General features: G+C 35.4%; 1 protein-coding gene across 2 annotated transcripts in view; it reads left to right on the top strand.

Moving 5' to 3' along the window:
- The window catches only part of CRIM1 (cysteine rich transmembrane BMP regulator 1), a 172,237-nt gene that overhangs the window by 140,012 nt on the left and 14,322 nt on the right, over nucleotides 1-17,903 (top strand). For both annotated transcript variants that reach the window (XM_064414754.1, XM_064414755.1), the window contains 3 exons: nucleotides 8,030-8,186; nucleotides 10,846-10,967; nucleotides 14,965-15,174. In XM_064414754.1, the coding sequence (XP_064270824.1) occupies nucleotides 8,030-8,186; nucleotides 10,846-10,967; nucleotides 14,965-15,174 (489 nt within the window). The remainder of the gene's footprint in view (nucleotides 1-8,029; nucleotides 8,187-10,845; nucleotides 10,968-14,964; nucleotides 15,175-17,903) is intronic.

The following is a 17,903-nucleotide window of genomic DNA, read 5'->3' on the forward strand; positions in this document are numbered from 1 at the left end:
CTATTCAAAAATAAGAAATCTTGGTATATCATTGTTTGCACAGTGCTCTCAACATGAAACAATCTTCTCCCCAAAACACATCCCATGGATACACACAGAAATAACTTTAGAAGTGTTGGTACCTTTTCCTGTAATGAGAGCAACACGTTTTTTACCATGGAATTAAAAGGAGACATTATCATTCAGTCTATCCTAGCACACATCAGAAGCATGGTCCTCAGTATTCTGGCAAGTCACACCATCTCCCTTTATAGCTGATGAAGCAGAGTGAAATTCCAGCATGGACTTTGGGTTTGACAATGTGGGTTTTATTTAGTTGCGTAGGCGTTCAAAGGCAGGATTGGTAGCTTTGAGAAAACTTAGGTGGGGTCATCTACAGGCTGTCTGTAAATAGAACAGTTATGGCTCTGAAAAAGTATGGGGACTGATGATGGAAAAAAGCCTAAGAAAACTTTGCAGGGACTGCAGTGAGAGAACATATCTCAATTCCTCACTTTTGTGTTAATTCTTCAATAGTCCTAACCTTTCACTCTTATAGCCAAAATTTGAATATTTCATTCCTGTATTTCTGTATGTAGTCCATACTCAGGATGTGTGTTCTCAACACTTAAATTCTCTCAATGTTAATTTTCCCATTTAAATAAACTTATTTTGTGTTTATTTCTATGTCAAACTGAGATCAGACAATAATTGCATACTAATCACACAAAATGTACTTCAGGCAATGCAAAATTCCAGGAAATAGTAGAGTAAAATATAAGTTAGGTAATACTTCTCTGTTTAAGTAGCAATTTTCTTCCAGTGTTTCTTTCTTTTCACAATAAATTCCATGGAAAATAAAAGTTATAAAATAAAAATCCGGGTAATCTTTCTTAGTGCTAAGGAGACCACATATTAGATTTTTGAGTAATTCTGTAAGAGAGAAAAAGGTTGTCTTATCCTTCTGCAGTGATATAAAAGGGAATAGCTATTACAGGCAAGGCTTCAGCTGAGGAAATACAACAATAGAAAAATTAGGATTAATCATGTTTCCTAAAAATTTAAGGCTCAGATGAGGAAAAAAAGTACATATTCTTGTAGAACAAAAGTACTAACTCTAAGCACACGTGCAAGATAGTCGAAGTGCTCCCCGAAGAGGATGGAATTATGATGAACAACTCATGCCAAATAAATATTACCTGTATTGTCACTAGAAAGAGTCTTTGGCAGGATCTCTAAAGATTGCAATATATTGGAGTTAGTGCTTACAATAGTGCAATAGAAGCAGATAAGAATTTCACTTGGCTTGCCTTGTGAAAAAAAAAAAAGAAAGAAAATCAGCGTGCTTGAAGCTTGATTGTTTTACAGTAATTCCACCTTTGAGATATCACTGCTACAATTTCATTTTCATGAATTCATGTGTTGTATGCGAATCCTAGATTTGTTTGGAGCACATATCCAAGTGGTTAATTTGCCTCAACGGACTCACAAGATGATTTATTTAAACAGGGTTTTCTAGCACCACAGCGCCCAGTCCCTTCATTTTTTTCCAGCTTTTGTGAATCATGATTTAAGTCTAACAGAAGGAGGGAGGGTTAGTGTGGATCTGTGGAGGCAATATATTCAGAGAATTCCAGTTACTGTTAAGTAACCTAGTTTTCTCCTTCATAAATTTGCCTCCCCAGATCCCCACCCCCGAAGATTAAGCAGCAGTAGCAATCCACACCGAGAGGACGGCTGAGGAGTGCTTAATTGTAAAGGTACTGTGAAACAGTTCTCCTGATATGATCTGTCCTCAGCATCAAGAAAATAATACTGGTGAAGGTATGTAGCTAGCTTTGTGTAGCCATGCTACAAGTTTGTCAAAATGGACACCAGCCTAAGCCAAGTGGAAATACTGACAGAATTCTTGTCATTTATCTATTAATATTCTCTGGCAGTTGTTTTTTTTTCATATGTGAATTACAGGACTGAAAACTAAAAGTATATCAACATAGAATGCATTTTCAAAACTTTTTAGAGTAAGATGATTTTCAGTCCTTACGATACAAATATCAGCGTGTCCATATGTAAAATAATATATTGGAAAACCATAAATATCCTATTTTAAGAGCCTAGAGCTTTTTAAATACCATATATATGCTAGAAAAAAGAATGTTTGTGGGTTTTTTTTAAAAGAGCTGGAATTACAATCAAGCTATTAGAAATTCAAGCAGAAGGCCCTTTGTAGAGCTAACATGCAATTCATGGAATTTAATTTTGTTTACTTTTTAGAGGCTTTTTTGGGCAATATTTTATAGCACTCCAAATATTCATAGGTTAATGTGAGGTAGGAATGTGAGCACTCTGAAATCAGGAATAAATCATGCATACAATGGTTTGAATTTAGGATGAAGACCTGTGATTTCTGTTGAGATGCATTTCCCCTGAGATGCCATACCTGAGAAGGAGGGGCTGCGTTGTATCTGAAATATTCCACTGCTAAATTAATTCTACCAAATGCAGACATTGCTAACATATCACGGGACAGAATGTTTTTGTTGTCCTGTTTGTGAGATGTAGTGGGTCACATCAGCATGTCAGCTGCTCTTACATGCTGATTTTTGAACATGCTTTTCTTTCCTTCAGCAGCCAGTGACTCAGTTTTACAGATATCAGACAATCTTTTAAAATTAGAGTTGATGTTAGTGTTGAGAATAAGATACTTAATGGGAAAGAGTTTTAAAGTACCAGATAGTTTGTGTGTAGAATGCTCACCATATCTTGGTAATCATCAGTTCTCAAGACTTCTTTTCTACAGTGTTGTGCCATCCTCCATATCCCGAAAAGATTCCTCTTAAACTGTGTAATGTTCTTCTGAAACTCTCAGTATCTGTTTTATTATAGTCTGCGTATATGAAAGGGCTTGTAAGTGTGTGGAGAAAGTGGGGAAATAAATCACTATATTTCAAAAGAGTTTATGGACAATGGTGACCAGGCTTAAATACCAATATCTGTTTGTTAATAATTCACAAATGGGTTTTTTTGGAAGGCTGATTCATCTTCGGCTGTTCTTTCTGCTTGTCTTTGTCCAACAGCATCACATTAAATTGATCCAAATGAATAAAATAATTTTAAATTCCCATATGCAACTCAGCCTATAATGTGTTTAATTGTATCAAACTACAGAAAAAAGTATTTGCTAGTACTGCAGTCTTTAGAGGACTCAAAATCTGTCAGCAATAGGTTTTGCCAGTGTGGTGAGAACTAGTGATGACTCTGACTAGACTGTGAACCTGTTGGTAACTGGCTTTGCTGCTGCTTTTGCAGTCATGGTTGCATGTAGCAGAGAAAACTGCATGGTCTTGTTATGTGGGATTCACTGCTATAAGTACTCAGTGCTCATTAGTCCTCAAGTGAGTATTAGTTCTAAGCAGGAGGACTATTTAATAACATGGTTGGTTCAGGACAAACAACCTTTCCATGTTGAGTGTCCTAACCTTCTACTCTACCTGATTCTTTCAACATTTTTTGTGATATTTCAGCTAATGTCACATTAAAAAGCTAAGTAGTTATTGTAAAAAATACAGTTCTATGAGACTGAGACATTGAGGAACACATTAATCTTTTCTTAAAGTCATGGCTCATCAGTACCATTCTGGAATCATCCAATATCCTGCATCTGAATGCTGAGCTTGTCATGCAAATTGTTTTCTGTATTGGCATGACCTTATCAACATTTCATGTTTTATATGAAAAATTAATGAATGTGTTTCTACTAACCATGTAGAACTCCATCTTAATCCAGATATTTCCCTAAGCAACACAATGAAAGGTGTTTCTCCTTTAATTAATTTCCCATTCATCATTTTGTTTCTGTTTTAGTCTTCTACTTCCTATCTAACCATCAGTTTAGTTCCCTATGTGATGTCACTATAACTGATCAGTCACAAAACCCAAAAAAATAGCTTAAACAATGTGATCATAAGCTTAATCCCATTCTGTTAGAGTTGCAGTGACGTGCAAGTGCATAATGCAGTTCTGTCAAACTGCATGGTAGTTTTCGTACTGAATGGTAGTTTTCGTCTGCATTAGCTTTTAAAATGTTTACTATATCCTCATTTCAGCCTGTCTGGTTGCCCTGATACACTTTTGAAGCAGTTATTAGATCAGATAGAGCTGGATCTCTTCTCTGCAAATAGTCTCCTAACATTTTGTCATAATAGATTTCCTCATTTTGTTGCAGCTGGCTTTCATGAAGTAGTGAACTAGTTCTCCTTGTTCCTTAGCATGTGTCACTTGCAATGCAAAACCTTAGCAAAAAATCTGGTTTTACATATCTTTTCATAATGAATTAGTCATTATTTTAGCAGAGATGAATTTAAAGCAATAGCTAAGGCTATAGAAAGATTGTCAGGATGACAATTGTATACACTGAATTTGATCCACATATGAATATTTAGGTTTGCAATCTTTTCAATCTTTTTCTCTTCTTTCTTTCTCTGATAGCTATGCTTTGCTTTATGACATTGGTGATTCACCTAATTTTCTGAAGAAAATACCTGGCTTAAAATGCTGGACTATGCTTTTCATCAGGCCTGTGACAGAGACATAAACTCTGTGTACCAAATGGTACTTCATTTAGAGAGGCCTGCCGTTGTCATGTTTTTAATAATGTTTTAAGAGGAGATATTTAGATTATTAGATGTAAATTCTGAAAGCAGGCCAGAATTCACATCCTTAGTTTCATGGCACTACATTTCTTCATAGAGATTTTTTTTCAAAAACTATTTAAAATCTATTTCCACAGTTTGTACTGTCATCCTGTCAGAAGTTTGAGTGCACTAACATGTTAATTTCAGTAAAGATCACCTTATCAGAATTTAATTTTCAGCATCTTATTAGAAAGATAAGAGCAGAAGTCTGTGGAAATTATTCTGATCACCTCATACAGAACATTGACTTATAATAAAGTCTGTACATTAGCAGTTGTGTGCACTGACTTCAGCAAACTTTTCCTTTATGTTTGACATAGCCAGACTTTTGATGATTGCTCATATGCTCTTCACTGTCTGCTCCCGGGAGGCAGTGGTGATTATTAGTCACCCACCTCAAGGCTCTGAAGAGCTTTTCTTACTTGACCACTTACAAAGTGAAATTCTTTTGAGGATAACTCACTATGTAAAGGATTAAGCAAGGAGGATATTGCTTGAAGACTGGGTCTCCTGGTTAGTATGCCAGCTGACTCTTTGAGTTTTAAGTATATTTAACATCATAAGCTACTTGGGATGAGACACTTGGGATGTCTTCCTGCTTTGTAGCACTGCCCTTAGAAAACCTGAGCCTTTTAATAAAGTCTATTAACTTTAGATGTAACAAACTTCTTTTTCATCTCAGAAAAGCAGTTTCACTAGCCAAATCAGAGCAGAATAGAAGACTGAAAACAAAGTATTTGGCTGTGGGACTCTGAGTCATTATTTTGCCATCTTCTATAACTTCATGGTCAAACATGGATGTTGTATTTTGATAGCTCTCCTTAACAGATAATATGGAGACAAATAAGATACAAAAATATGCCAAGCAAAAAAAAAAAAAAAAAAAAAAAAGTTCTTCCTTTTTCTGTGTTTTTTTTTTTAATTGTTATTTCCAGCTCTTCCTTTTACTTTTTTATGATACCTATTTATTTTTCCCATGCCTTTGCATATGTACCTTGTTTTTTCTTCACCTGTCTTCATGATCTTACTGTTTATAGACAGCCATGTAAACATTTCATTTCCCTAACAAAGTATGCTTCAGAAAAGGAATGGTTCTGCTCAGTTCAACCTGTGCATTTCCAGGTATTTGCTGCTCAGATCAGTTCTAAACATCTGCAGGAGACGATCATAGCTTACACTATATCAAAGGTCATAACTTCACTTACTTCTTTTTGGAGTTATCCTTCCATACATCCTCCATTCATCCTATCCTATCCTTCTCCATACATTCTTTATGAAGTTCAAGGCTAGCTTTAAAAATTATGACTACCCTATAAAGTCTTGCGTAATGAAAAGTTTAGTTAATTTTATTATCACTGTGTGTTGCTAGGGAATAGTTCTGTACAAACATCCTAGTATAAAAACTCACAAATGAAAGACGAATTCTCATTATTTTAACTTGCTTCAAGAAAAGTCTTTGTATTACACATAACTCACTTTTTACCAGAGAAAAATATCAAAGTTTCCTCTGCATTATAATGTTTTAAAATCAGCATTAGTAGCTATTATAAAGATTAGTATTCTTTGTAGATCAGCCTGACTTAATCTTCCAAAAATGTGTAAAACTTTATGAAGCTCTTTCTATATGTGTTTCTCCCTAAAGCAAGAACCTAAAACAAGGGCTACCATTGCTGTGCAAAGGTTAGATCTGACCAAGAGTAAATGCTTAAATCTTGTGGTATTGATTCTCTGCTTCCAGACAGTCTCTAGAGGTTATGAAAGGATCTGGCATTTCTTTTTCTATATATTCAATGGCAAAAGCAACCCCAAACTTGCACACCCTTTTTGCTTCAGACACCAAATTTGCATAAAAGTGGAGAGGTGAGAGCCATGACCCTGATTATATTCATCCTATTTAAACTGAGGACTGTTGTTTGGAATAAGGAGACTCTGATGTTGTATTGCACTTGCATACCCAAATTCCACCTCAGAGGTTGGCAGTGAATTTGCTGGTTTTCTCTGAGGTTTTGGTCTCATTCTGACACAGTAAGGAACATGCCTTCTTTACCAAATGAACATTCACTTGGGAGAATAGATAAGGAAACACTTGGCTTAGCCACATCTGCTTAAGTCAATATTTTGGAATCTTAAATGCAACATTACAAATAGAAGGGGAAGCATTTAAGTAAAGCAAGGTTCCTTCTGTAGTTTTCCTTCAGTAAATTGCCATTTTAGAGAATAAGTCAGTATTAATAACTGATCTCCTCTTTGGAAAAACCATGTCCCTAAATGCTCATCCCTCTAAAGGAAAGTGGTCGTCAGGTCTCAAATGAGGAGCACATCTGGAAGAATAATCTTCAGCTGGCCTCTGTCCAGCCAATATTTCATAGTGGTGTGGATGTTCCAGCTAGAGATCAGCCATCCTTTAAATATCACTCTTGAAGTCAGGCCTTTGGATATAGCCCATCATATTCTACTATTGAAGAATCATAATTATATTTGCCTCTTTTTCTATTTGATCTCACTTTGGCTATTGTAATAATGGTAATTTCTTTCCCTTGTGTTTTGCATCCTTAGTGTAAAAAACCCCATTATTTTCTGTTTCACCTCTGCAACCAATAAAAGAACATTTTATCCCACAATATGTTAATAGTGGTCTTTCTGGCATTTCTTCTTTCAAGAAAACCAAAATAAACGGATCAATCTCAAAATAGTAAATTGCAATGAGAGGGGATATAATGACCAGTATTTATCTCTGTACCAGAAAAACTGAGATGCCAGCAGTTCAAAATCTTCCTTATGCCACAAGAGGCAGATGAACCTTGGTACTGGGCTTCAAGATACAGATCTTTTAGTCTAGCATCTCTTCAGTCACTTCTTAGGGTATTGCAGGTCAAATCTTAATCAAATTGACAGCAAACAACATGAAAAATAAAAGTTTTTTGATATATCCAACCCTTCAGTATTTATTTAAAATAAGTAGAAGAGAAAGATGATCTATAGTGAACAAAAGCCTACTAAACCCATATAATGTGTGGCAATTATGTGTTATTTTAGATGTGTTATTAAAAGCCAATGGAGTGATGTGTGTTGGCCTCCATTGGCTGTGCATCTGTCAATAAAATCATGTTAGTTTGTGGTACCAGGTGGTACTCCCCAAGTTGGTGACAGGAACTGAAGAATCCTGTATGCTCACAGAGCTTGGGTTGTTACTGGGGAATTCTGTCAAATATTTTAAAAACAAGGCAGTCTGAAGGTAAGGCCTAGCAGTATTAAGAAAGTGACAAAGTGAAAGGGAGCAGAGGGTTTAGTGTGCTGAGGATGTGTTTGGTGTAAGCAGTTTTCATATTGTGATAAGCCCTGTGTGTCCCTTGCAGGGGAGGAGCTGTGCACCGGCCTCATTTCGGGCTGTTCCTTGGATTGTTCCTTCGGCTTCCAGACTGACGCCCACAACTGTGAGATCTGTCAGTGCCGGCCGCGGCCCAAGAAGTGCAAACCCATTGTATGTGACAAGTTCTGTCCCTTTGGATACTTGTACGTATTCTCATCCTGAAAGCACGCTTAATGCAACCCCCGTGTAAGCAAAATACGCAGAAGTCCCGGCATATCCACTTGTGTTTGCTCTGTGGCACGGCGGGGGGAAGTGTGGGAATCCAGAAACGGCCTTACGGATGTGGGAGTGCAGTGCTCTTCAAAATGGATTTTGATCAACAGATTTAGAAACAGAAGCTCAAAAAACAGCAGATTATAAAAGGAAAGCAGTGCTTAAATTTTTTTGAAGAATTTGACAAACAAGATGAGAAAGCTACTAAGAAGTAATACCTCTTACATGTAGCTTTTTGAAATTCTTTTGGCATGCTTTGAGGAACTTCCATTTTATAGCCCATTTATTTTATTCAAATTATTATCTAATATTTCAAGTTTATTTTAATCTTGATGTGACTGCGAACTAATTTTAGTAAGAATGACTAGTTTAATCTTGAGCAGACTAGTTTAAGACATTTTTGGTAATTACAGGATTTGTGAAGAATAGAACAATATCTTACCTGTGTTTTTGCAAATACATTCAAAATCTGTATTTGTGGTGGACTTCTTTTTCCATAAAAGTAAATATTTGTGGTATTTATTCAATTGTGAAACAGGTGATGAAAACTGAGCAGGTCTTTTGTCACAGAAATTTCTTATTAATTAGTTCTGGTGGCATCTCTATATATTTTACCAGTAAATTTTATTTTGTATGGATTAATCCATTTTACTGCCTGCTTTTCATAATAGTTTAATTTGTACCTCATGACAGCACATTTTCAGATAACATTCAAATGCTATCTGGTTTTTTTTTAGGATTTTCTGTTAAATTTATTACATTTGCAACTCCTAGGGTTTTATAGTAATACTCCTTAAATTTCTGGTTCATTTCAGAGTTCTCTTTGGCCCTTGATCATAAATGTTACAGGCTTGTTAATAGCCATCTTTACTGTAGTGTGTCCTCTTAGTACACTGAGGAGTAAATGAGAGAGAAAACAAAGGGATTTTAACTTAAGGAGTTAATAAAATTATCATCAGGCATGTTGTCTTCAGGATTGGCTGAGACTTACTGTCAGTTTTGCGAGTGAGAGAAAGTAGAACCAGAGGAAAGTTGCAGAAAAGGAATCCTGTAAAGAGCAGTAATTTTATTCTTTATGTATCATGAGTTTAATATATTGACCTACAGAGCATAATTACAATTAATGTATGTAATTTTTCTACTTAAACAAGCCAAACTACACTCTTCCTTTTTTCTTTTTGACTCAAGTGCATGCTAAACAGCTTTATTAGAAAATCTGTGTGAATGATATAGCAAAAGCATTTTTAAAATGACAGCACATTTTAATGGGCATAGTATGGTAGTTGTAAGATAAGATGTTTTAAAAACAAGTTAATTTCAAGCTGATGCCATCGTTTTCATTATGCCTGTCCTTGGGATGATTTTTCCCATACATTTTTGTGCACCTGAAAAATATATGAACTTCAAACCTTTTTAAACTATTTGGAGAATAGTTTTCAATTTAAATTTTGGGTTTACGTGTAGGATATAATTTTATTATGCACAATGACTGATATTTTAAATAATGAATGTTTAATAAAGTCTTCAGATGATTTTTTAGAAATTGGAAATGAGCACTCTGATCTTGTCATTCTCTACAAAATACATAAAAAATTACACAGAATGAAATTAATAACATTTAAAGACATCTTCAGATGGAACTGTTTGCAATATAAAGGGCTAAATTTGTGACAAGAACTAATTTAGGATCATTTCATTTTGAGTTTTACCTTGGTGTGAAAATTATTTAGATTTGTGGTTGTATAGCATATTTGTTCAGTTTACTATTCCTGTGCCAAATTCTTTTTTTAAATGCCATGTATTTGACTTCCAGGTGTGTTGTGCTCATTAAAAACATGGGGTATAATGGAGGACAAATCTCTATTGTAATGTAAACATTTAGTCACAAATAGGATACAAAAGAAGAAAATATTAAAAGAAAAATGTATTAGAGAGTGAGCAGTTAAGGAGTAATCATCATATTGTGAGCTTTTTTTTTAAGACTGTTAAAAGTTACTAATTGGAAATATTGCATTGGTGCATCTTTAAAGAAACCAAAACCTTTTCATAGTTGTCTGAAAAAATCTGCTAGATAAAGTTCACTGTTTGAAAGCTCTACACAGTAATGGAAAGAAGCATTCCTTTTGATGGGATAAGGATACAGAAAGTCTTTCATTCTCTACTCTACTGTATTGGAATTCATTATTCTCAGCCTTTTAACTAAAAATTAAATAACGTTTTCTACAGCTTGAAGCCAGGCTTTCTAGAGATTTACATCATTTATTTCTCCTCTACCCTCCTAGATCATGTTCTATAACTTCCCATGTCTGTTCTTTTTTTCATACATCTGTGCCAAAAGTTTGACTAGTATTATTATTGTGAAAAAAGACAAGGAAACTTTCGGCATAGGATCTGGAATGGAGGGAGCATCTGCCAGGGATGGAGCCCCTAAAGCTTGTACAGGCCCTAAAACCACTGAATCTAAGGGTGACAGTTAGCAAGAGTTTTCTTTGCCCATCAGTCGTTTCCTTAGGGGGGATGCTCTTGCTTTAAAGATGTAGATATTTAAAGTGCCTTGCTGACCTTTTACAACTTATTTTGCTCATCTAGGAAGAACAAGCATGGCTGTAAAATCTGTCGGTGTAAGAAGTGCCCCAACCTGCCTTGTGGTAAAATCTGTCCATTGGGCTTCCAGCAGAACAGTCATGGCTGTGTTATCTGCAAGTGCAGAGGTAAGTGCCTGTGCATTACCACCCCTAACTACAACTTGTTTTCAAAGCAGGGTGAAAGAAAAGCAATATTGCACAGAATATTTACAAATTGAAATATGGTAACGGGGGGAACCAGTTCAACATTGCTCACATAAATGTATTGTTTTGCTGGTGTTTGTTTTTATCTATTCAACTGGGCTTCAACAGAAAGCTTCAGCTCTGCTTTCATCACCCACTAGAAAGTCACAAAAAGTTTGTTATCATTAATAAAAATTGGATCAGGCTCTTAATAAGCAATTACTAATAATAAGCTAATTGAGGACATTTTTTTCAGTAGTGATGTTCATCTTACTTTCTTCACCATTGCCTTTTCTTTACAAACAAGTGTTGGATTTGATAAACATCCAGTATGTCACTTAAAATTGGAGTGCCATTTCTTGGATGCTTTTCAGGCAATCTTAATGAACAATGAGTAGAGAGAACAACTGACCAGGAGAAAGGACTTGGTATTCTTTAGCTAAAAGTTTCACACATGCCACATCTCCAACCTGTAGCTACCTAGTTCAAGATGGATCCTGAGATCACATGTTCATTTGTTGTCTGCTGTATACTTGTGCTGCTTTCAGCGTGTCTCTTCCTTAAGTTTATGTTTTGTATTAGTCTGGGCATCAGACTTCCTCCATTGCTCATCTCCATGTGTTGCATTTAATAGCTTTTTGGTTTTTCTCAGTTTCTCCCTGATCCTAACTGCTTTTTCATGCTTATTTTCTTTGACTCTTACTTGTGTATTTTGATTTCTAGCTGTAGTCAAGTAAGTTTGATTACTTTCCCATTGCTTTGTGTGATGACCCTATTCTCAACTTTTTGCTATTTCTTCTGCATTTAAAAAAAAATTATACAATGTAAAAGAACAAGCTATGGGAACATAGCACTGGAAGAAAATATATGAGTTCTTGAAGTCACTCTCCTGTAGTTGAAGGTGAATATTGCAATTATATGAATCAAAAATGTCCAACATTATCTTTTTTCTGTATAATATTATACAATGCAGACAGCTTAAGAAACTTTCAGACTTCTAGCAAAATAAAAGTTGTAATGTTATAAAGATATTTTGCAGATGTGAGAAGCAGAGATTTCATTGACATAAGCTGCAATATATGACTTTTACTAGAAATTAAAATTTTAAAAATTAAATAAGAAAGGATAACTGCTGAATGGTGTTCCATTGAGATAATTCTTATCACTCAGCTTGTCATTTGTCTCCATGTTCACAATCAGAACACTTTTCCTGATTGTCATAATGCTGTGACTAAATACACACAAAGTGTTCCCTTAGATGTACCGTAATTGACTCCCAGACTATAAACTTTGGTCACTAATTATGTGTATGCACACCTTTAAGTGTTCTCCTTAACAAGTATGAATTTTAAAATGTGCACAATTATTTAGTGAAATTAACTTGATCCATCTACTTAGAGATGGATGTGCTGTTGTCATGATCATAAAGATGCCAAGCTGTGAGCGTATCACTTCAACATCACTTCATTTGCAGTTTTGTCAAAGAATGATTACAACAATGTTCTGAGGAAAATGTGAAAAATTTTGTCAAAATTTTGTCAAAATTTTGACCCAGAATCCTTAAGTAAGAGGAAGGGTTGGTTAATCCCATGCCTGTGAATTAGCTCCACTTTCTAAATTGCTTCTGCCAGAAATAGCTTGTGCTAGGATTAATAGAACCATAGAAGTACAGGCTGGAGTAGTACCCTGACAAACTGAGAGTCCACTTCTTTACCCTTGCATAAAATAGAGTGTATCTGGATAATCCTTGGCAGATGTTTGTCTAAGATTTAATTTATTAAGAATCTCCACTTTCAAAAGACACAAAAAACCAAAACAAAACAGAAAAAAAACGAAGCCTTTCTAAAACAGTGTTTTCTTGTGGTTAGGAATATATGACATTTTAAAATGAATTTTCTAAAATTACTATCTCCCTTTATACACATTGAACTGGTTACTTCTTGTCCTGAGCTTAGCAGACATATGGAGCAGCTAAGTACCATTCCCTTTAGAATTCTTGCAATATTTAAGAGGTTACAACTGGAGACTCATAAACATTTTTTGGGTGGGAAATGGGTTTCTAAGTCAAAGAAACCCAGTTACTGCAGTTTCTCCTCACTGTTCAAAAATTTGATACTGTGCTTTAGCCATACTAAAGTCTTCAGATTCGTAGAAGTAGTAGTGCTATATTTAAATTTACAGTGGTCCTGTACTTGTGTCTTATACTGAACTTGCCTCTTCTGCAGTGATATCTCATTACACACTTCCTTTCCTTGTGAACTACTGTATCTCAGATCATTTCAACCATACCTCTAGTTAGCTAGTTACTCCCATTTTGTATTTACACATTACATTTTTTCAAATATTAGCTATTGTACTAATTGTTTTCACTTTTCAATTTTTAATTACAATCTCAGTTTGTGAACTTAATTTTGAGTACCTGCTTATGGATGTTCCTCCAAATTATGGAGTGTACTTTAGAATATTTCAGGAAAAAAGTCTGATTACTTCAGATACCCTTTTCCCTTGCTAAATAAGCAGTGTCTCACTATCTAGGACTTCTGAGTGTCAATAATCATTTTAATATAGAGCAATAGTCCAGCAATATTAATTCAAATGATAATTTAAATACTTTGATACTAAATTATGAAAGTATAGTAACTGCATTCAAGTTTTTTTCATAGTATTTCTGTTCCTGCAACAGAATGAAATCTGTTCTAAGAAGTATTTTATCGTTATGCAGCATTTTTGTTTAGTTTACAAAATGGTATAGTAATGTTACTTCTGTGCATTGGCTTTCTATTCTAATAATGTGCCTCAAACTGACTTTGTACCATCTGCTTGTGAAATCATCTTTGATAGATCTGCCACAGCTGAAGAAGTGCTGACCTACATACAAGTGTGCAAAAACAAAAAAAAACCCACCAAAAACACTCCAACCAACCAAAAAACCAACAAGCAAAAAAGCTGAACACTTCCTAAAATTACATATAAACATTACTACTTCTCATACATTATCCTTTTTTAAAAGACAATGAAATTAAGAACTTAGTACAAATAATGTTATATATATGTCAGCAGAACATGGCTGACATATCACTGAAAACAAGTCAGTTCACTGACAAACTGATTCTGCATCCTTCATCATAATAGTGATGTGGATGAGGGAGTGTTTGGCTCTAAATTCACTCTGCTGATTAACAAAGAATATATTGAGGCTGAATCCTGCAGCACTTAAATACCCCTTAAGATACAATTGAAACTTTATCCTCCCTAGACCAACTGCTTCTTTGTTCTGACAGTATGCAAATAATGCCACAGTCCAAGCTACTGTATTCTCATCTCAGTAAATCTAAAAGAAATGAGAGATGAAATTCTCATAATTCTCTTCCAAATATCTCAATTATTGTAGTAATATAAACAAATAATTTCTCACAGGAAGTACTTTATGGAATATTTCCAGTATCTACCATTACCCTATTAGCACCTGATTGCAATTTTTTATCATTTGCAAGACCATTCATAGCTCATTTAAATCTTTTTATAGTCTACTTGCTATCAAACACATTATAGATAATCTAATGTGCTATGGTATTTAAATATTTCATTTTAAATATGCTTCATGCTATCTGCTATTTCCCTCCATTGCATTTCTCCTTTTTCTTACATTATTTAGACACTACTACATTTCTGGTTGATTAAAAAAACTCTAGGTTCAACAGAAGGAAGTGATTATATTTTTCAAGGAAATACTACAGGAAATTCTACTACATCCTATCACCCCCTTCAGTGTACTTCTTAGTTGTTTCCTGCGTGTTAATTTATGTGCAAATGATAGAACTATTATTTACTTGGTCTCATACGTGCTTTAAAAATAAATGCAATCCAGTCACAAAGTTGTTGTTTCTTCCTAAGCAAGAAATGCTTATCAAGACACCCCATTTTTCTTTGGTTTTTGCAGAGGCAACAGCATCTCTTATGCCTCCTGTTAAAACAGGCTCCTGCCTGTCCATGGATGGGCGCCGGCACGAGAATGAGGAGAGCTGGCACGATGGCTGCAGGGAATGTTACTGCCACAACGGGCGGGAAATGTGTGCCTTGATCACCTGCCCCGTTCCCAGCTGTGCCAACCCCACCATACACCCAGGGCAGTGCTGTCCATCATGTCCAGGTAAGCCATGATTCCTTCTACATGCTTTGTAATCAAGTTGCATTTCACTTGTGTTCTGTTTCTTAATGCATTAAAATAATCCTATGCATACTTCAGTAGTAGGCAGAGATGAAGGTTTCTATACCCTAATGTAACATGATGAGTTACTGCCATTAAGTTCTCAGCTGTGGAAAATGGGAATTTACATATTTAAAGCATATGGAAGTTGTGGGTCCTAACATATTAATCTTTGACACATTGGAATGTTTAAATTAGTAAAAGTAAGTACAAGTTTGTAGTCTGTGACCTATAATAGCAAGTATTGTAATAAGCCATTACATTTTCATTTTTGATTTTAAAGTGGAGTTTTATTAAAATGTATCACCTAATGTATGTTTTACAACCCCTCAAAGACGTACACAAACAGGTGTCTTAAGTAATTGAACATTTTGATTCTGTGTCCTGAGGGAAGGCTCCTATGCCACCAGCAGTAGATTATTTCAGTACTTTCAGTGGAAAGTACAGTTTATGTTGCATTCCAATATCATTTTAGTAATATGAGAAACATCTATGAAAACGTATGTGTAGAATGTAAGATTAATGCCCTCTGTTTTCAGAATTATCCTACAGTATTTATGTGCTAAGTAGATGAATTTGTAATACAGTGATATTGTCTATGACTTTATTGGAACTCATGTTAGGAGTAAGAACAATGTGGCTCATGAAGCTTCTATAAATAGAGAGCAGTAAGACAGTATTAGCAGAATAGAAGCAATTATGAACTTCTTCTAATTCTTTGTAAAGAACAGGAAATCCTAGGGGCAAAATAAGCAGATTCTCTTTCTGAAAGTGACAGAGAACAGTGCATCCTCCCAGTGACCTAAGATAACCAATCTCTTTAGCTTAGACAAATGGTGATCTCCAATCCAGTTCACACCTTGTGGCAACTGGATTCCAAAGGGTCTGTCTCTCTTTCAGCCTTTTCACAATGATTTGTGTAGTATTGTAGGGGATGATATACTTCATATGGATGGGGGCAGGTTAACACCAGTCTTGCCTTATATAAACAAACAAGATTCAAAATTTAAAATGTAAGGTGTTTGCTCCAGTTCTAGCAATTCTCTTGTTAGGTCCCCAAGAGTCATACTTGACTTCATTCTAATGTCTGCATAGTCATGCATTTTGATTTACTGAACACCTCAGAGCATCTGATTACATGTACAGAACACCTCAGAGCATTCAAATAAGAGTAATGGTACTTTTGCTCTTTTAACTGGCCAGCAGCTAATTACTCTGAGTATGGAGAGTAAGCTTGGGTAAATTCATTCACAAGCCTAATGTTCAGTTTGTGGAAGAAAAGTCAATATAAAGTTAGCAAACCTATTATCTCACACTATACATTTCTTGTGGATGAGATCAACGTTTGATTCTGAGCACCAGCAATGTTGGTGTCTTTTATAAAAGAGCAGTTGCTTAACCAGCAGTGTCTATTCCTTCAAGGGAGAGGGTCTGCATAGGTTTCTCTGTCTGATATCAATCCTGTTTCAAGACACTGGTCACCTAGCTTCTGTGTAAGCAAAGTCAAGTGTAGGAAGTACTATAGCCAAATTACCCTCAGTGTGGTTTTTTTCCCCACTGAGGTGTTGTGTTTGTTAGAAATAATTCTGATTTTATTTTGCAACATATTGATTCCCCACTGATGATGTTAAATATATATCACAGCTTTAAGTAGATTGGAATGCAGTTTGGAATTGTGAGGCTGAGAGCATGTCACTCAAATGTATCTGCCATAAGGACAAAGTAATTAACAGTCCTGATATACTGGATTTGGAATTGCACTCTTAACCTATCCACAGGGAAGTGGCAGCTCTCAGAGATCGTTTTGAAACCTGAAAAACAAAAAAAAGTGTGGTTGCATTCAATTTCACATTTAGTTTTCAGCAGAGCAAGATATACATTGAGTGCTAAAACATCCCTTATAATCAGGTTTCTATATATTAAGAGGTTTATATGGATCATCACAATGCTTGTAAAAATATTAAGGTTTCCTGTAAGGTTTAAAAGCCATTACTTGATACTGTTCCACAGAAACATGCTATGTAGAAAGTGTGTATTTGTTTGACCAATTGTTTCTTGAGGTAATATAGTTGCACATATGTGGCATTATCAATGCTGCTAAGGGAGCAGTAGGCAACATAGACAGCAGTGCTATCTGGTTGTGCTTTTTGATCAGTAATGAGCTGTAGCAAAACAGGCCTGTGACTTTGCAGAAAACTAAATGCAAAGGAGATGACTCTGAAAATTTCCAGGAAATCTCAGTATTGCCTTTGCCATGGTGAGTTAAGATGCCATTGCATAACTTGTAATATACTGTTCCAGCTGAAATAAAAATCTAACAATGACAAGGCAGCAGACTAGCAATCTTATTTCAGGTAAATGCTGCTGAGTTGTCTATGTGGTCCATAAATGTAAACAACTGGAAAAGCATGGCATAAGCAAATTGGTGAAAGATAAAATAATTCCCTGATAGAAAAGCACAGGTACTTTGTGAATAGAGTGAGATCAGCCAGAGCCAGCTTCCTTGAGTTCTACCCATCATTGTTCAGAAATGAAAGCAAACAACTGAGTGGCATTTCCTCTACGTGGCAGTGTCATAGAGCAAAGGGCACAAACGCCATTCTCCAGACAGGAACAGCAGTGCTAGAAACATGAAGAGAAGCCACAAGCACTTTGTGAGCCTTGGCCTGCCT

Source organism: Passer domesticus, chromosome 3 (assembly GCF_036417665.1).
Source record: "Passer domesticus isolate bPasDom1 chromosome 3, bPasDom1.hap1, whole genome shotgun sequence".
NCBI classification, from domain to species: Eukaryota; Metazoa; Chordata; class Aves; order Passeriformes; family Passeridae; genus Passer; species Passer domesticus.